The sequence below is a fragment of the Odontesthes bonariensis genome, chromosome 19, assembly GCF_027942865.1.
Source record: "Odontesthes bonariensis isolate fOdoBon6 chromosome 19, fOdoBon6.hap1, whole genome shotgun sequence".
Classification (NCBI taxonomy): Eukaryota; Metazoa; Chordata; class Actinopteri; order Atheriniformes; family Atherinopsidae; genus Odontesthes; species Odontesthes bonariensis.
In genome coordinates, this window is record NC_134524.1 from 30,484,283 (window position 1) to 30,504,277 (window position 19,995).

Genomic DNA, 19,995 nt, shown 5'->3' on the forward strand with positions numbered 1-19,995 from the left:
ACTCATACCAACCATTTTTATTCACACAAATACTGTGAAGTACGTAACTTCCATACAGTATAGTATTGTAGAAGGAAAAGAAAAATATACATAGCACACATATACTGTTATATAAACACAAACAAAAAAACAAGCAAAATTATGTGGCCTACAGTACTGTAAATAAATCTGCAGCTTACAGAAAACACTATAGCAACACTTTACTGGTCGCTGTCGTCCCCCCACCCGCTCACCCTCACCCTCCCCCGCCCCTCCCTCATGACCACTGTCCTCACCCTCCTGGCCGTCCAGACGTTGCTGTCTGTCTGGCCACAGATTCTCATCAACATCACAACGTATATTTTACCTTGCAATGCAACGCGGGAAGAAACGCCGTGCATGCCGCAACCATCCCCTACACTGATCTCCTGTAATGTCTAAACATGCAGCGTCCATTGCATGGAGCAGGGATCTTTGGTCTTGAGCATGATGCTCATACACTCTCCACCTCCAAGCAGAGAAAAACTCCTCAATAGGATTAAGGAAAGGGGAATAAGGTGGGAGCAACTCCATCATCATTCTTGGATGCATAGTGAACCAAGCCCTGATGAGTGGACCACGATGGAAGTTGACATTGTCCCACACAATCACGTAGCGTGGTAGGTGAGACTCAAGAAGACCTCGCTCATATTCAGGGACCAAATTAGTATAAAGGTGGTCCAAGAAGAAGAGGAGCTTCTGTGTGTTGTATGGGCCAACGGTGGGGATGTGAGTGGTCACAACATTCTCAGAAATGGCAGCACACATAGTTATATTGCCCCCTCGCTGGCCTGGAACATCCACTGTGGCCCGGTGGCCAATAATGTTGCGGCCACGTCTTCGCCCCTTGGCCGGGTTGAAGCCGGCTTCATCTACAAACACGAGGATGTGAGGGGTCTCATTTGCTTCCAATCGCATTATTATCTGCAAAAGTTAGAGTAAAAAAATTACATGTACCCATCTGTGCTTTTTAGCTGTTTTCACACACTGTTTTTATTTACTTCTTTTACTCTGTAAAGCACACTGAACTGCTTCTAAGCATGAAATCAATCACTCAATTACTGTCATGAATTTATCAAATGTTACATGAGATTCTTTATGGTATTGATGGTATCATGTTCTTGGCCCATTTTGACAATTGAAAAGATTATTGTGCATGTGATGACTTATACAATGAAATCATGCCGACATATTTTGGATAGAAGAACCATTAGACCAAGAATCAACTAATCAGTTCAGATCACCAAAATCTATTCACTTGGAAAATGTGCTAAATGTAGGCAAACTGTGCAAACTGTAGGCTACTTGTACATAATCTTTTGCAGAGATGCACTGAAACAATTGACACATGTATTAAGACAATTGCAATTTGATGAAAGCAATGAGAAATGCCATTCTGTTGTGAACAATTGCGAGGTGGTTTGGAGATTTGTCCATGTTATTTTGATCATGTAATTTCTGTTTCAAGAAATGAGCCAAATCAATAGAGAAAAACTGTAATTTTCCCTTCCCCCATTTTTTGCCATGAAAGGGAAAGTCACATAAATACTGAGGCATCAGGATCAATGTGGCCATGCCTCTCAGATGCTAACTTACAGATAGTGGCATTTTAACAGACGTAACGTGATAGAATTTTTGTAGAAGCAATAGGAACGTGCTAAAAAGAAGAGTTGACACATTTTTGGTAATTCTGTTCTTCTTCAAATTCAGTATTCAGTATGTTTTTCTTATGACTTATTAATAGTAAAGCATCAATAAAAGACCAGCTAAAAGATCTACTGCAGACCTTTTTTTCAGTGGTGTTGCACCCTTTCTCTTTTTGTTCCTTAATTTCTGTTCATCTGTCCAGGATGGCTCCGGAGGTGGCAGCGGTGGAAAAGAAAGGCGGCTACAACCACTTGTGTGATATCTGGGCTGTCGGCATCACTGCCATCGAATTGGCTGAGCTCCAGCCGCCTATGTTTGACCTTCACCCAATGAGGTGAGTCAGCACAGACAGCGGGCAATCCAGCCCAAACAGATGGAAGAAGCCAAACACAATAATGTTTACCTAGTGGCAAATCAGAGAGAATAACAGTATAGCCTTTTTAAATGTAGTGTTTTGGCTGCTTGATTAAATTTTGTTTTGAACAATTAATGCATGTCAACAATCACAGTATTTCTCAGCAACTTTAAAACATTTTTTCAGAGCATTGATGCTAATGTCCAAGAGCAGTTTCCAGCCTCCAAGACTGAAGGATAAAACCAAGTGGTGAGTTTAACTGTGCTCTTGAAAGTCATACAGCATATAGAGCCATAGGACGAGTTGTTTCTCTCCCTTTAGGTGCATCTAAATCTTTGTGATTTCTGATGCATTCTTTGTCTTGGTCTTTCTATGTATCCTCCTCTCTTCAGGTCTGCAGGTTTCCAAAGCTTTGTGAAGATGGCTCTCATTAAAAACCCTCGTAAAAGACCGTCAGCTGAGACACTGCTGCAGGTTAGCTTCTATATATATATATATATATATATATATATATATACACATGTTTATAATATGTCACAGTATGCAGATATGTAAACAGTGTGAAAAATATCCTGATTTAAAAAAAAGCTGTTGCTTCTCAGCTGCAGCTCCACCTACAACAACACTCTCTGTACGATAAATTTCAGTCTGGTTTCCGTCCAGCTCACAGTACTGAGACCGCATTGCTGAGAGTCACCAATGATGTCCTCATGGCAGCTGACACTGGTTCTACTTCTCTCCTTGTCCTCCTTGACCTCACTGCAGCCTTTGACACTGTGGACCATAATATCCTCCTCCACCGTCTTCATGAGGAGGTCGGTCTCTGTGACACGGTTCTGGACTGGTTTAAATCCTTCCTCTCCAATAGGCTGGAATGTGTTAGTCTTGGCAACGCCAAGTCCCAGACTGTCTGTGTCTCCTGTGGTGTCCCACAAGGGTCAGTTCTAGGGCCCCTGCTATTTTCCCTTTACATGCTGCCTTTAGGTCAAATCATTAATCGGCACAACATCTCCTTCCATTGTTATGCTGACGACATACAACTTTACATTAGAACTGGAGCATCATCATCACCATCTTCACTCACTGCCCTCACTACCTGCCTGGAGGAGATAAGGACGTGGATGAATCAGAATTTTCTTCAGTTAAACTGCTCCAAAACTGAGGCCATACTGATTGGCACTCCTCACCAGGTTCAAACTTCAACTCTGACGACTATGTCTTTTTCTGGACAAGACATCTCCCTCTCCATCCCTGTTACAAATCTTGGAGTAAGAATGGACTCTCAACTTAGATTTGAAAATCACATTAAGCATCTGTTTAAAACCTGCTTCTTTCATCTTCGTAATATCTCCAAAATTCGTCCATCTCTCTCTTTCTCTGATGCCGAGACTCGTCCATGCCTTTGTTTCCTCCAGGCTCGATTACTGCAATTCTCTGTTTGTTGGAATCCACAGAAAACACCTTCAGAAGCTTCAATACATTCAGAACGGTGCAGCCAGGGTTCTATTGAGAGCTCGTAAATCTGACCATATTACACCTATTCTCCATGATCTTCACTGGCTTGCTGTCACTTACAGAATTCAGTACAAAATTGCTCTCATCACCCATCAATGCTTAAACGGAACCTCACCAGATTATCTGAAGGACCTTCTCATTCCACATTCATCCACCAGATCGCTACGATCACAAGACTGCAACCTCCTCCACCTTTCTCGATCCAGATTAAGGACCATGGGAGATCGGGCTTTCTCTGTGGCTGCCCCCCGTCTCTGGAACTCTCTCCCGGTGTATCTGAGAGCTCCGCAACCACTGGGCGACTTCAAAAGAGGCTTAAAGACTTTTCTTTTTAAGCAAGCCTATTCTGCCGCCACATGATTTTTATGATGTTGATTTTATCCCTGATTTTAGTTGTACTTTGTAGCACTTTGAGATTTTTGCTAATGAAAAGTGCGTTACAAATTAGATTTATTATTATTATTATTATTATGATTAAAAACTCTAAAAACGAATAATTTTTTAGAGCACTAAATTTAAAACTAGGTGTTTTTTTTCACCTTTTTTTGGTTATTATTTTTATATTTTCATATATTTCTATAGGATTTGTTTATTTATTGTTTTGGAGATCACCATAATCTACTAGGTGTGTTCAACATCATGCTATGCCTTTTATTCCTCCAGCATCCTTTTGTGACACAGCTGCTAACCCGTAACCTGGTCATTGAGCTGCTGGACATGGCTAACAACCCAGAGCTCCACAACTCTCCCACTGACAGCATAGACGACTACGAGCTGGAGGTCAGTGCCGCATGCAGAGAGACAGATCAATATTCAAGCTTTAAATGAAAACCCTATTTCCTAAAATATTGTATAACATTTCGTTATAAACACAGAATGCAATGAATTGCAAAGCAACAGTTTGAATTTGATGCCAGCTAAATGTTTAAAGATATTTGGTTTAGGGGCATGTTTACCACAGTGTTGCATTACTTCTTCTTTTAACGACACAGTAACAACAAACTCTGTTGGACTCAGAGAAGCAAGGACACCTTTTGCTGTGGTTTTGAAAAATATGTATCTATATCACAATGAGAAATATATGTTTCAACATGTGATATTCCGTCTTTGTACTATTTTCAATTAAATTTATAGTGTGCTGTAGCTTAATTATGCTGTGATGTAAAAATCTGAGACTTATGGTTCAGGTGATGTTTGTTCTTATATAATTGTTGCGTTGACAGGTTGGGGAAGTGGCTCCTGACAAAATCCAATCAGCAGGAAAGCATCTGCCTGTAGAGAGGACTGTATCTGAAGAACAATGTGAGGATACACCCACCCCTCCCACCAGACATATTCACATAACAGACACAAGTGCAAAACAGAGAATTTATTTTTTTGGAAAATTCAAATGGTTATCCTAAACACTGGGCCTAAATAGGAGCAGTTAAACTAAAAAATCTTTGTGTTCTATTTTTATATATGTACATTTAGAAATGTTAAAACAGACAGCTTCAGCATGAGCCTCACTCTTTGTCTTGAACAAGTGAATGCCATAAGTGGCAGTAATGCCACAAGGACATTTAAGAATAAGAATCAACTGTCTGAACACAACTATGTGTTCATGAACTTTGACATTTTGGTTCCTTACCAGATGTACTGTAATAACTTTGGTAATCATTAAAACAATCCGCTAATCAAAATTTGAATTAGTACAGTGCCTGCAGGTCTCATGGCATTCCCATCAGCCTCAGCTACACTTGGAATTTTACAACTGAACAATAAATGTCATGCTAATGCAAGTAAGATGGCTCATCTGTTACACAAACATGCCCATTTAAAGTGTTGAACATGACAAAGCAAATCATACAGTTGATTAAGAGATATTTCACTTCAGACTGCTTGATATGTTCACATATATTTTATTGAGAATTTCTCAGTTTGTTCTTGATATCCAGTGTATGTGCAATTTGACTTAATGGCTTAACTTGTACGGATGCATGTTAAGATCTACTGTATGCTGGTTGTACTTGCAATAGAGGGGCTGTTTTGTGCACCATGACCCTGAGTATTCCGTGCTGTAATCTCCATAATATGTATGAGGACAAAAGCCTCTCAGTCAGCCTGCTGATGGCTTCCCTTGTCCCGTTACGCCTCTATACATGTGGGATGACGGCTGCGCCAGAGGATGGCACTGAAAATATGCCTGGTGTGTGACAGACAGAGGTACTTCTATGCACTCACCCGAGTGACTTCATACTACAGTGCTGGGAATAGGCTTCTTTTAGCATAAGTATTTCTCTTGTAATTAGAGTGGCCTTCCACTCTGGTCAACACCTTCTCATAATTCAACCTGGTGCTGACCTCAACTTCCTGCACATGTGCCGTTGTTCATTGATGTATGTATCAAGCCACAAACCCCTGCAACTCAAGTTTACCAATATAGTCTTTGAAGACTCACACCACTGCTGCTAAAGCATTGTTGCTACTTGCTTTAAATCCTCTATAGTCGACTGTACTGGGTATTGGACCTTGATACTTTTTTGTTACAGATCAAAAATATCTGTAACACCATTTGTCAGAGCTGTATGTTCATGAAAGTTGGCATGAATTTGGCTGCAATCAAGTGCAAGGTTGCTTTTTCATAATGAATGAATGAATGAATGAATGATGATTATTATCAATATTATTATTACTATGGGATAAATGAGATAAATAGATATTTTTTATTTATTTTAGTAATAAAGACTTACAGATACTCAACAGATATACTTAACCCAGATTTATTTGTGTAGCACTCTTCAAACATAAATGCAGAACAGAGTGCCTTACAGAGAAAAAAAGTAGAAGCAAACAGCAAAATTAAAAACATTAGCAAAAGTGATTTGTAAAACTGCAAGAAAGAAAGTTGAATTGTACACAAATATTTATTGCTTAGATTATATTAGAACAATAGCAATAAAAGCAAACATATTTAAGCATGAATGAGAATATGTAGGCTGTACCTCAAGAGTACATTTTAGTTTGTTTTAGTTTAGTTAGTAAACAGTGAACTGAATACAGGAAGAAAAACTGCATGAGGATAGACAGCCTGATCATAAGCTACATGTCAAATAGGAATGTTTTAAGCTTATTTTTGAAAAGTATGGATAAAGTACGGACAAAAGTATAAAAAGTATGGCGTCCCGTACCCAGTTTGAGAGTTGGTTCCGCAAGAGAGAAGCCTGATAGCTTAAAGCTCTGCATCCCATTCTAGTCCTGAAAACACTGTGAACCAAGTAAGTCAAATTGTATGAGCAAAGTCAGGTCATGGGGAAGACCTAGATATTTAAGCTATAATGAAGTTTGGCCACAGATGACTTTTAAATTCTACATTTACAAGTCAAAATTACAAGTAGTTAGTGTAAATAATCTAGGAAAATGACTTTAAGGTTAGTTTTTGACAAAACAGCTTTTTATGACAGCACCTTAAAAGTGAAAGTAAAAGCTAGATGAAGTAAGAGTATTGTCTTCATTGTAGCTTTATGTTGCTACACACTGCAGTTTATTTACCCTAGGTTGTAATCTATGAACTGTAGGAGTTGAAGCAAAACCACACAGCTAAAATCATAGAAAGACATCTACCATAACTCAAGTCGGGTAATGACAGTTAATTACACAGTTAAAGGTCTATAAAAAGAGAGAGCTGGCCATGGATAGATCAAGCCTTTATGAAAACTTAAACTAGATTTGTTGTTTATTTCTTGCAAGCAGCCGTTAATGCTAAAATCCTGCTAAAGTACAAGAACAGAGGTTATTAACCCTCCTTTTACCTTCAAGTTTACTAACATATTTTATCCTCAGGCCATATTATATCATATTATAACATAAATTGACTCCAAAGAACACTGATACGTACATCATGTGTACAGCACATTGAAAACAAACATCATGTTCATTTTATGTTTAGTTGTTCCCCTGAAATTAGGGAAAGTCATCATTTCTTGAAGTTTGACCCCAAAGATGATAAGAGGGTTAAATCATTAAAACTGTAAGTAATTTTTTATATTAGTTACAGTACAAGAAATGCTGATATACTGGTGAAAAACTTTGTCAATAACGGGCACACTTTATTCCTAAGGTATGGAAAAAGGTAACAGCACAAGATAACATTTATATTCTAGGCAAAAACAAACAAATACGATTTTTAAAGATCCTGAAAAATTTATTACGCAGCTGAAATAGCAGGTAGAGGTATCTATTTTTGTGTGTGTTTGTGTGTGTAATAAGTAGACAAAAAAAATGAAGTGAAAGTCGTAAAAGCATAACAATGTTTCTGTCACAGATTTGCTTTTCTCCTTTTTTCTTCTGAATTTTGCAGGGTAGATTTGTGGAGAGGTTGTAGAAGTGGAATGCTTTCAGATCAGTTTTTACCAACTGCTTTACTGTGTTCTAAAAAAGGACATTATGTTCCCTGTTCTATTGCAAGTACGTTTCATGTCCCTGCAAGTTGGTCTTCATACTTCAGTGAACCCATTTAATGCAGAAAAATCTCGAGTACTGTGTAGTTAAGGGGGCATAGCATGTTAAATAAACTGCACTATTTGGGTGGGTTATTCCTTTGTGATTGCATACTTTATTCCTTTTTGATTGGGAAGTTTTTACACGTTTGTTGCACTCCTTTTTTGGTCTTATTTACTTTCATTCAGCCAAGAAACGACTTCAGAGAGCTCTATATCATGTAAGATACTAATTATGACCTTATTATGCAGGCATTCAGTAACACCATGAGAACTAACTGAGATGAAACAAGATAGCAGCTTCCGTTTTCTGGTTCAACAGTTTCCGCCTCCTCTGCTTCAAAGTCTAACTGTTGAGCGGGGGCTCATGCTGTTTGTGGTTAGATGAGGCCCTGCTTCATACTTTCAGTCACATTTCAGTTGGTGCACTGAAAAACTGAAATACAGCCAGCAAGCTGAACAATAAAAAACATTTGCTGTCATATGGTAGTTGATGTATTCCTAATATCTGTTCTACTTGCAGTTGATCAAGTAAAGTTTGGGCCTCCACGGAGAAAAGTCACAGAGCCCTATCCTGATTTGGTAATGCGGTTTTTTTAATGCTACAGTCCTGTATGTTGATGACATACATTGCAGTTCATGAACATAACCAAAGGCTCTGCTTTCAGCAGGGCTCCTATGATGATGACTGGAGTCTTTCTGGAGATGAAGACAACTCACTGTATGATTTCCTTCTATTTTTTATTCACACTTTTTGCTCTTATTTTTATTGAGATATTCTCTGTTGAATCCTTCAAAATTTAGAATAAAGACAACTTTAGTTTTTTGTTTGTTTGTTTGTTTTTTAAAGGTATTCTTTAGTGCCTGAAAATCCAACGATTTCCTCTGAATGAAAACATGGATTCAACGTTAAGCAGTAGATAGAATAGGGCTAGTGTGTGTTGTAGCACTGAGGAGAAAATAGGTTGCTGTAGTGTCAATGGTTGCATATAATCATAATCATATCACTGTGGTGACAAAATTATCCCGTAACAATAAATAACTGATTGGGCAACATGGTTCAAACTAACTGTTCATGTAGTTTTCTGCAGAAGTTTGTGTACCCCAAAGAATATGTGCCCACATTGTGAGTAGCTCAAATAATCAAAAACAGGAAAAACCCTCCTAAAGTAACTGTTGCTCATGGTGCAGTTTACTTGTAGTTGTTGTATATGTACAATTAAAATACAAAGAAAAAAAAATGTTTTGATTTACACACAATACGCACAGTATATCTTGCCTAAATGTTGCATTTCTATGATCCCTGAAAAGATTACATTTGTGACATAATGAATGGTTTTAGGTGAATGGGGACTTGAGCTCATCCGGCAGCTCTGTGCAAATTATACCAGGGTTTGAATCAAACCCCTTTTCTTGGATCTTAATCCAGAGCATTCAAAACTCTTATTTTTTCAGTCCTTACCAAAGCCGCACACTTTAGCCACAGAGTTCTGTAAGTGAATAAAATATGAACAATCTAGAAATCTTTATGGGGCTTCAGGACCTGATAGAGGGGAACCTTTAGGTTGTTCCCTCCCATTGTGACGGGCGATTCTGGCCCGTAGTCAGATAAACACCAGAGGTCTTCCTGTTGCAGGGGCCTGTTGGAATGTGTGGAGCAAGCTCTGCAGATGAGGTAGGCCGCGTCTGCCCAATCCAGCCTCTCCTAACTGCAGTGTTTTCCCATCCCACATAAATTCAACTGAAATAGACCACTTACGATAGCATTACTTTGATGTGTATATCAGCTAACAGCAGTATTTTTTTACATAATCATTGGGCTTGTGTTCACTCATCCCTAATACCGTCCTCAAACTGTATGAATTGGATGCAAATCAACACAAACCCACTGATTTTCTGCTTCAAGGGCTCGTTGTCTGCTTAAATGTGGTGTTTTTCCTTCCGAGTTTCGTTTTTCCTTCCGAGTTTTGTTTTTGTCGCTATTGCCTTGTCTTCAGCATTTTAAGAACCTGCCTTTGTTGTCAAGCTTGGTGTCATGAAGCTAAATCTGGATCGCACCAGATAAGTTGCAAAACAAAATTTTTAGAGATTGATCAGGGTATTGATTTTCCTCTTTTTTTTCCCAGGAGTTTAACTATTAAGAGGGCGCCATCTGCTGATGTGAGTATGAACCACACAGTTCTAAAATGTATCTGTGTTCATGTTGCTTGCATACAATGTGCAAATGATTTTAACCAGTTTTTAGAGTTTGAAGAACTCCATCAACTTTTCTACTTTTCTTTGGGTATTTGAATTGTTCTTTGCTGAGTGAAATTCTTTGCTTTGAACAGCAGTGAATCATTTAATTGCAATTTAAGAACATTGGGTCTCATTCACCAACAGTTCTTAAAAACAAAGACAGAGTCTATATATGTATATATATTTTTATATATATTAAAATCGAAATTAAAATTTTCATAAAAAGTGTGTATATGTATATATATATATATATATATATATATATATATATATATATATATATATATATATATATATATAAATATATATACATTGTCTTCCACTTTTCTGAGGTCGGGTTGCGAGGGCAACAGGTTCAGAGGAGAAACTCAGACATCCCTCTCGACACTCTCCTGCCTCTCCTGGGGAATTGCAAAGCGTTCCCAGGCCAGAAGGGATATATAATCCCTCCAGCCTGTTTTGGGTCTGCCCTGGGGCCTCCTCCCACTTGGAAGTGCCTGGAAAACTTCCGAAGATGCCTGAACCACCTCAGCTGACTCTTTTCAATGTGGAGGTCTACTCTGAGTTCATTCCGGATGGCCAAGATCCTTACTCTGTCTATAAGACTGAGCCCAGCCAACCTCCAAAGGTTGGCTGGGCTCAGCAAAGATTTTACCAAAGATTTTAGCCACTTGTATCCGCAACCTCAATTGAAAGCTTTGCCTTCCGACTCAGCTCCATCTTTACCACACCAACATAGCAGCCTTTTTAGCCACCAAGTACCTGTCCACTGCTTCAGGTGACCTGCAGGACAACTGTGCCTCCTTCTTCAGCTTAATTGCTTCCCTCACCACTGACATCCACTCTCGGGTCTTCCGATAACCACCACGACAGGCACCAACAACTTTCAGGCCATAGGTGTTGTAGAGGTCCTGAACATGGTCCATTCAGATTCCATGTCCCCAACCTTTTTATTTTGTTTATGTTTATGCATTTGGCAGACGCTTTTATCCAAAGCGACTTACAAATGAGGATAGAACAGGGGTGTCAAACTGGTCCATGAAAGGGCCGTGTGGGTAAGACTGGTAAGACCTTCAGTGCAGACAGTTCAGTTGATTGAATGAAACAAGTCAGCTGTGCTGTCGCAGGGTTGGAACAAAAACCTGCACCCACATGGCCCTTTCATGGACCAGTTTGACACCCCTGGGATAGAACATTACAGCTAACATCAAAGCTAACAATAAGCAACATAGAAGGAAAAACACTATCAAATCAAATCAAACTTTATTTATATAGCACTTTTTATACAAGAGCAGAGCAAACTGCTTTACATAATAAAATCAATACATACATAAACTCACACACAACATCACACTGACAACCACACTGTACACATACTACGCCCCACCCCAACATGGCATAGTCCCCAGTGTGGAAGGACCCCATGAGGAAAAACACTGGATAAATAAGCAATAAAGAGAGTAAAAAAGAAAGAAAAAAACAAAAAAAAAGAAAAAAAAAGAAGAAAAAAAAAAAAAAAAAAAAAAAAAAAAAAAAAAAAAAAAAAAAAAAAAAAAAAAAAGCAAAAGAAAAAAAAAAAAAAAAGAAGAAAAAAAACAAAAAAACAAAAGAAAAAAAAAAAAAAAAACAAAAAAAAAAAAAAACAAAAAAAAAAAAAAAAAGAAAAAAAAGAACAGAAAAAAAAAAAAAAAAAAATAGAAAAAAAAAAAAGAAAACAAAAAAAAAAAATAAAAAAAAACAAAAAAAAAAAAAAAAAAGAAAACAAAAAAAAAAAAAAAAAAAAGAAAAAAAAAAAAAAAAAAAAAAGAAAAAAACAAAAAAAAACAAAAAAATAAAAAAAAAGAAAAAAGAATAGAAAAAAAAACAAAAAAATAAAAAAAAAAAGAAAAAAAAAAAAAAAAAAAAAAAAAAAAAAAGAAAAAAAAATAAAAACAAAAAAAAAAAAAAGAAAAAAAAAAAAAAAAAAATAGAAAAAAAAAAAAAAAAAAAAAAAAAAAAGAAAGAAAAAAAAAAAAAAAAAAAAAAAAAAAAAAAAAAAAAAAAAGCCATCTCGGTCTTTGAATCGCTGTTTGTGTGACTCCTCCCCTGAATTAGACCATATGAGATACATATGAATATATATATGTATATATATATTTATATATATTTATATAAATAAATATATTATATATTTTTTTAATAAAGTGTGACAAGCCTTTGGCCCGTGTAAGATATGCTTGACTAGTCCAAAAACAAAAACAAACAATTCCTCCACTGTCAGACTAACATTAGGCTGATATGTGTGTTTGCCATGGTTTGCAATGGCTCCAAAGGATGACATATATAACACATTAGTATGACAGAGGTGCATTGATAGGGTTGCTCACCAGATAAAAGGAAGGTTTTATATACGTGTCAAACTAAACTGAGATAGTTCAATCCATTTTCCTTTAAAAAGCTATTGTAAAAGGTATTCAGTGTTAAAGGAAGTAATAAATGAAACAGTAAGACTACTTCTGGATCTTTGCGCTCATGTAGGACATTTCCAAAAGCAAAAAGGACCTGTAGATTTCATGATTAAAGGGATAGTTCGCCTTTTTTGACATGAAGCTGTATGACATCCCATATTAGCAATATCATTTATGAACATTGACTTACCCCCTGCTGCGTCCTGTGAGCGGAGTTCCAGCTGAGTTTTGGGGTCAACGAAGCTAGTCCGGCTAGTTGGCTGGGGCTTAAAAAATAAAGCGTTTTGCTTCTCAAAAAAATATGCGTTCAAAAGAGTAATACTTTTGCATCACAAAATCGTTCTCGATGAAAAAGTCAGACCTCACTTCACTTGGCGCTATTTTTGCCTCCCTTGATATCAATGCGTCCAATGTAAAACTGTGCAGACCGAAGAGCAGACCGAGCACTCCCCTGCTTCCGAGCAGCAAACACCGTAACAGGTGCAGCTAGGTGGCTAGGGAGTGCTCGGTCTGCTCTTCGGTCTGCACAGTTTTACATTGGACACATTGATATCAAGGGAGGCAAAAATAGCGCCAAGCGAAGTGAGGTCTGACTTTTTCATCGAGAAAGATTTTGTGATGCAAATGTATTACTCTTTTGAACGCATATTTTTTTGAGAAGCAAGACGCTTTATTTTTCAAGCCCCAGCCAACTAGCCGGACTAGCTTCGTGGACCCCAAAACTCAGCTGGAACTCCGCTCACAGGACGCAGCAGGGGGTAAGTCAATGTTCATAAATTATATTGCTAATATGGGATGTCATACAGCTTCATGTCAAAAGAGGCGAACTATCCCTTTAACTGAATTATACCTCTAATGCACAGGTTTACCAAATTAATTTAGATTAATCATTTCAGGATTTAGATCAGCTAGATACTAGATAGAAATTTAACACTCAGCCTTCGTTGAGATTATTCCCTTTAGACTTAACTATTGCTTGAACAATACCATCCCTAAGGGCTCATGTGTCAACAGTGGAGTATGCCGTATAAGTATTGTTATGCAGAATACAAATCAGATGCCCTTGGGGATCTGTGACATCACTCAGAGTTAATAACTTGTATACTGGTTGTAACAAAGATCCTAATTTCCCTTTATTTTAACATGTCTGTCCTCACCTCTATCATTTCCTTTACCTCACTACCTTTTTCTTTTCTCCTTCTCACCAATTGGCTCTTGTTTTCACCTCCAATCACTCCCTCATTTACCTGATTGAGTTCACCTGTTCACTCCTTATTTAAAGACTGCACTCCCCTTTGCATGGGGCGCAGTGCTGATTTGATCACCCATGTGTGTTTGAATTTTCCTTCCTTTCTTCAAGTGCTGAATGTATTATTGGAGTCCTTATTGGATAAATAAACCCCTGTTTGAGCATACAATTCTTCGACTCCTGTCTGCAAGCATTCTCACCGATGCACCTATGATGATGGTGAACATTGAATTCTGAACCTCCTCTTGTACACTGGTGTTTTTCAGGGAGGTAGGAAAAGTTGTATGTTCAGTCCTTCTACAACGTCCCTACCAGCCTTCAGCTCATTGACTTCCAACACAGAAGACAGAGACCTGACGCTGAGACCAAGCTGCACGCTTGGCCCAGACTCTGCCATCACAGCTGACTCCAGCTCTACTACGGGTGCAGCACACTACTCCTAACATCCCATCACACATCAGCTCTGTTTACTTGTCTCATCCAGCCCAGATCCAAAATGCTCAGCCAAAATACAGACCAGAAGAAGCATTGTTCCATGTTTTTTTTTCCTTAAAATGCTAAAACATTGCAGTAACTCAGACTATAAATAAGATATCCTAAATAGTTTATCATTTGTATGGTTTGTCAGTTTTTTTTCTAGACATGCTTTCTGTGCTTTCCAACCAATCAAACAGTCTACAGTCATTTAGTCAGCTGTCTTATTGGCACTCAGTGGTAGAAAATGGGTGCAACCAGGCTAAAACCAGCTGGGGCCTTTCTGTGTGCAGTTTCTATGTTCTCACTGTGTATGCGTGGGTTCTCTCCGGGTACTCCGGCTTCCTCCCACCATCCAAAAACATGCATGTTAGGTTAATTGGTGACTCTAAATTGTCCCTAAGAGTGAGTGTGAGCGTGCATGGTTGTTTGTCTCGTTTGTCTTTGTGTGACCCTTCGATGGACTGGCGATCTGTCCAGGGTGAACCCTACATCTCGCCAAATGACAGCTGGGAAAGGCTACAGGCCCCCAGCGACCCTAAATTGAATTAAGTGGGTATAGAAAATGGATGGATGTTGCATAAATCCTATCAGGCTGTGGTGGAATGTGCATTTTTCCTTAATTGATTCTTCATTAATCTGTTGGGGCAGTATTTACTTTTTCTTTGAGTAAATTATAGTTTTTCTTTACAACTGCAGCAATTTAATTTCGTTTTGGTATTCATAAAGTCCTAGAAAAAAATGACGAGTTTCTTTGCATATTTTTTTTCCAATAAGTCTTGGCCAGGTGTTCAGCAACACAAGATATCAGACAGCGCTGCAGCAATCCATGCCTGTCTACAGAGGACACTGTAACCCCAGAGACGAGGATGGTTACCACGGTTTCATCTCCAAAAAGAGATACGCCTCTATCACCTGAGTGGAGCACACTGAGGAGAAAAACAGAGGACTCTGTGAGTTAATTCAATATGTATTTTCTAATCAGAAGTAAGCATCAGTAAGCTTGGGTGATTTGCTAACCTAATAACTCCCTAATGAGTCTGTTTGAACCCCTAAAAAGTCTTTTTGTAATACAAATCATAGAACAAATAAATCATTCAGGATGTTGACTTAGTGAATAGCTACAGTTTTTATTGCTCCCTTTGTTTTGTTATGTGTAACCTTTATAATTTCTAGAGAGCTGATTGTCATGGACTTCCTCCCACCCCTCAAGTCCATGTAAGTGTGGATTCTAATGGCATGTGACCTCAATAAAACAGCAATGCTCGCTCTCATGACTAACAAGATGCATTTTCCTTATGTAGCACATACTGATGCTTTTAGTGGCTGCACCAATCCATCACATTTTATTACATTCCCCTTCCAGATAAACTTGGTAGATATGGAAATCCCTGCAACCATTTCTTGCTTTCTATCATTTGTGGTCAAATGTGCTAAATAACATTCTGCAACTTTGAATGCAAAAAAATAATAGTTTTTTTTAACAATTTGTACCTGATTTGTTTTGTTGGAATTGATACTATTTGGAAAGTGACAGATTACTGTAATGGTTTCAGACAGTTAGTGATTCGGTTGCTCTGCTGGTTCTTTAGATGGGAGCCTGTTTCTCCAAAGTGTTCAATGGTTGTCCCCTAAAAATCCACTGTGCTGTCACTTGGATTTTTCCCAAAACAAGAGGTAAGACTGGCCTCTTTAGCCCTATTCGGATGGGACTAGTTCAATGGGGGGACGTATGGTAATGTTGGTTAACCAGACGACGCCAGGGAGAAGAAATGACCAATTCGGATGGGACAAGAAATCCCTGTAATATTCTTCTAACATGGGAGGAGTTGTTGGTTACGCACAACCGTCACATCCTGGATGCTATGCACGTCTTCATTTCACTTCCGTAAACCCCATCTGTAAACAGACATGGCGCCGACCAGGTCGAAGCAAGCCAAAGTCCGAAATTGGATGCGTGCTTGCAAGCAGCGCTTCATCCAGAACCTCCATGTTTGCAAACAGACATACCTAATTGTTTCTCTCTTTAAAAGGATGTGACGACATATTCCGTACTTATTACCGAAGGTCGCATTCGCACGGGATTAGTATTACCTATGGTAGATACTCCGGACCGTTTCACAGGAGGTAGAATTCTCGGCAAAGTTTACCGACATACTCCGCTATCTTTACTGACATGGCGCGTTCGGACGGGACTAGATTTCCCGGTTATTATTACTTTACCCCAGGTCCCCCCATTAAACTAGTCCCGTCCGAATAGGGCTTTTGTGTGCTGAAACTTTAATGGTGGTGGTTTTTAATTCAAAGCAGATTAAGTGGTTTTTGCTGTACACCTTTCAGGAACAGGTTTGAGTTGTTAACAGCTCTTAAATTAACAGCTATATTAAAATACTTCAATAGAAAATTAGAAAATGACTTATTCACTCTAACGAATGCTTTTTCTACATAGATCAGTATCTTATACTTGGGGCTGAGGAGGGAATCTACACACTGAACCTTAATGAGCTTCATGAGGATACATTAGAGAAGGTAAGATAAGGGCTCATGGAATAAATAATTTCGGTATTTACAGTATTTTTTGTTGAGTTTTTTAAAATATGGGTCTAGTATTGATTTCCCATCTCTGACTGGGGAAAAAAAATCCAATAAAGTGTTTTTTTAGGGTACTGTGGAGAGCCATGTTCAAAATGTTTCAACTCATCAAAGTCATATTTAAACGAACAGGTAAACACAATAAAAATCACAAACAAGGAGGTCTGAGGTATTACTAGAGAACAATAATATTTCTTAATCAGGTCTGTGTCCGTGCACAGTACATGTTTAAGCTATACTCAGTGGCCTGTTCTGTTTGTCTTCTCTCTTTCCACAGCTGCTGCCTCAGCGATGTACATGGCTGTATGTTATGAACAACGTGCTTATGTCTGTATCAGGTAGATCACCTCTTGGAATAATGGCTTTGTCAAAGAACAAAATATGTTGTATATTATATGCTGCTGTAAATAAGTGTCCATTCTGCAGGAAAGTCGTCCCAGCTTTATTCCCACAGTCTGTCAGCTCTGTTTGAACAAAAAGGACATCTGCAAAAGAAGCACAGCAGTCTGTCTCTCAGTACCAACCGCTTTACTGAGAGGATCAACCCCAGGTACAAGACCCCGTTAGAAATTTGGGAATAAAGTTAGCGGGAGCAATGATAGTGTGGTAGGTGCAGTAGTAGAAATAATGTAGTTACTACTACCCTGAAGGTGAATCAGAGTAAGACATTATTAATCCTACTCATAGTGGCTTTCAGTGGCAGTTGCAGTTTTTGTGCTTTTACTGAACTGGGTATTCTCTCCACTCTCAGAAAATTTTCCATGTCCGTGAAAATTCCCGACACTAAAGGCTGTAGGAGATGTAGTGTAGGTAAGTAAGTTGAAATGTACTTTACGCTGTTTACACATCTACATTGTAGCCATGAAATGTTTCAGAAATGTTCAGACTGGAAGCAGCCCTCGAGTACAGTGTCTGAAAGATCGGCATGAAAGACAATGTGTGAGCACAGCAGCTAATCTTCCCAAGCATTAACTGTGAACAAGTTTACTTTGTGGAAAGAATTGCTTCTTCATACTCTTTCCTGCTGACCTGTTGCTTTCCACTCGCTTGTCAGTATTGTGGATACATTAAAAAACAAGTGGTCAGTCATCCAGGAGCCTCATCCATCGTTCTCAGTGCTCTGTAAAGAACCCACGGCAATTTCCACAGTGTACTTTTTGTATCATTTCCTGCCTCCTGGGTGCTCTAGACTGTTGTTTACCTGCCAGCCGTCCTCCGCAGTTCATGCAGTGAGAGTGCATCTTCAGAAAACAATCTCCCAATGTGAAGCGCTTGTGTAAAAAGCAACTGAACTAAACTGTCTCATGTTGTGGTTTTTTTTATGCAGTCACATCAACAACAGTTTTCTTTTTTCCCCCCAGCAAGAAACCCATACACAGATAGTACATTTCTGTGTGGGGCAGTTCCATCTGGCCTGGTTTTACTGTTGTGGTATGAGCCTCTCCAGAAGTTTATGCATCTTAAGGTCAGTGCAGATATGTTACTCTTTCAATGGCTCCCAAATGACGTGTTCCTAATTTACAACAACTCTGCTCCTCCCTCTCATTCCTCAAAACACACATCTTTCTCTGGAAAGGTGCCCAGATTAGTTGTAAATTGGTGCTGTTTGAATTAAACTGGACTGAATTGACTGAATTGAGGTTATAAACATCAGATGCAACATCAACGAGGGCTCTGACAGTGTCTTAAATGAACAGCAACAACAGGGGTTAGGCCAGTGTAGAACATGAATGGGTCCAACACAAGTTGAACACGTTACCAGACTGAAGTCAAACTCCTGTCTGCTGTGTTAAACTAGTGTAAGAGTTATAACCTGTTATCATATTTACACATCAACTCTCCAACAGGGCAGTCATTTAAATAATTTGCTCCTTGGATCAACACATCACACCACCCTACAACTGTGTGTTAATCTTGAGAATTAAGATTACAGATAAAACACTGAATGCTTGGCCTATCCTCTGGAATGAATCTAAAAATGCCAATATCTGCAAGTATATGCCAATATGTGGATGCACCAAATGAATCATGCAACAATTTTGGAATTTGAATGCCTGTTTTCCTTTTTGTTGATATGTATCTTTTACAGCACATACCAATCAGGCTACCAGACTCTCTGCCAATATTTGAGCTGCTAGTGCTCATAACAGATGAGTTTCCCCAGCTTTGTGTGGGGGTGAGAGAGTGTAATCATGGGAAGCCCGCAACCAGACAACAGCTAAAGTTTGATATAATAGAGCTGAATGGCACACCTATTTCAATATCAGGTACGATGACCTACCATATTTCTCCATAGAGGGTATGAGGCTCAGAGCTTAAACTAAGCTTCTCTTTGTCTCTCTGCATCTGCAGATGATGGAGCACTCAGAGCTGGACAGGTAACCCAGCTTGATCGAGACACTGTTCTCATCGCAGTAGAAAGTAAGCCACATTCATGTCAAAACACTCTATGAATCCTACAAGTGTCTTTCATGCTGATTCTTAATAAACTGTTCTTTCATCTTGATGTTCATTGGAAAGAAACGGTCAAGATTGTGAACCTGCGAGGGCTTCCATCCAAAGACCTTGCTCCTGAGATCATCTTTGACTTCCCAATAGAAACACTCGGTATTGACAGTGATATGGAAAACAATGAATATAAGACCCTTTTTTTTTGCTGACAGTAGATGTGTAGTTATGTGATGTGTCTTAACAGTCTGCTTACAGGATAGTGTATTGGCTTTCTGGAAGCATGGCCTCAAAGGGAAGAGTTTCCATTCGGATGAGGTAATCATCTTCAGTTTTTGATGTCAGACTGATCATTTAGTCAAATTCATGTTTTCTTTCTGTCAGTACAAACGTGAATGAACTGTTCCTATACAGGTTACACAGGAAATTACAGATGTGAGTCGAGTGTTCAGAGTTTTGGGAACTAACAGGTAGGTTAACACTAATCTGACAAGATCAATCATTCAATATTACACAAATAGTATTGATAACAGT

At 38.6% G+C, this 19,995-nt stretch overlaps 1 protein-coding gene across 4 annotated transcripts in view; it reads left to right on the forward strand.

The window, feature by feature from the left end:
- The window catches only part of map4k2 (mitogen-activated protein kinase kinase kinase kinase 2), a 42,130-nt gene that overhangs the window by 18,872 nt on the left and 3,263 nt on the right, over positions 1-19,995 (forward strand). Inside the window, exons 9-31 of one of the 4 annotated variants that reach the window (XM_075451711.1) lie at positions 1,868-1,999; positions 2,207-2,269; positions 2,413-2,494; positions 4,199-4,315; positions 4,759-4,837; positions 8,537-8,595; positions 8,682-8,734; positions 9,650-9,688; positions 10,140-10,173; positions 14,214-14,370; positions 15,199-15,374; positions 15,598-15,639; positions 16,014-16,098; positions 16,871-16,950; positions 17,291-17,351; positions 17,440-17,563; positions 17,765-17,823; positions 18,375-18,478; positions 19,103-19,280; positions 19,366-19,434; positions 19,534-19,620; positions 19,709-19,779; positions 19,876-19,931. In XM_075451711.1, coding sequence (XP_075307826.1) covers positions 1,868-1,999; positions 2,207-2,269; positions 2,413-2,494; positions 4,199-4,315; positions 4,759-4,837; positions 8,537-8,595; positions 8,682-8,734; positions 9,650-9,688; positions 10,140-10,173; positions 14,214-14,370; positions 15,199-15,374; positions 15,598-15,639; positions 16,014-16,098; positions 16,871-16,950; positions 17,291-17,351; positions 17,440-17,563; positions 17,765-17,823; positions 18,375-18,478; positions 19,103-19,280; positions 19,366-19,434; positions 19,534-19,620; positions 19,709-19,779; positions 19,876-19,931 — 2,007 coding nt within the window. The remainder of the gene's footprint in view (positions 1-1,867; positions 2,000-2,206; positions 2,270-2,412; positions 2,495-4,198; positions 4,316-4,758; positions 4,838-8,536; positions 8,596-8,681; positions 8,735-9,649; positions 9,689-10,139; positions 10,174-14,213; positions 14,371-15,198; positions 15,375-15,597; positions 15,640-16,013; positions 16,099-16,870; positions 16,951-17,290; positions 17,352-17,439; positions 17,564-17,764; positions 17,824-18,374; positions 18,479-19,102; positions 19,281-19,365; positions 19,435-19,533; positions 19,621-19,708; positions 19,780-19,875; positions 19,932-19,995) is intronic. The other 3 variants (XM_075451712.1, XM_075451713.1, XM_075451714.1) reach the window with 3 other exon arrangements.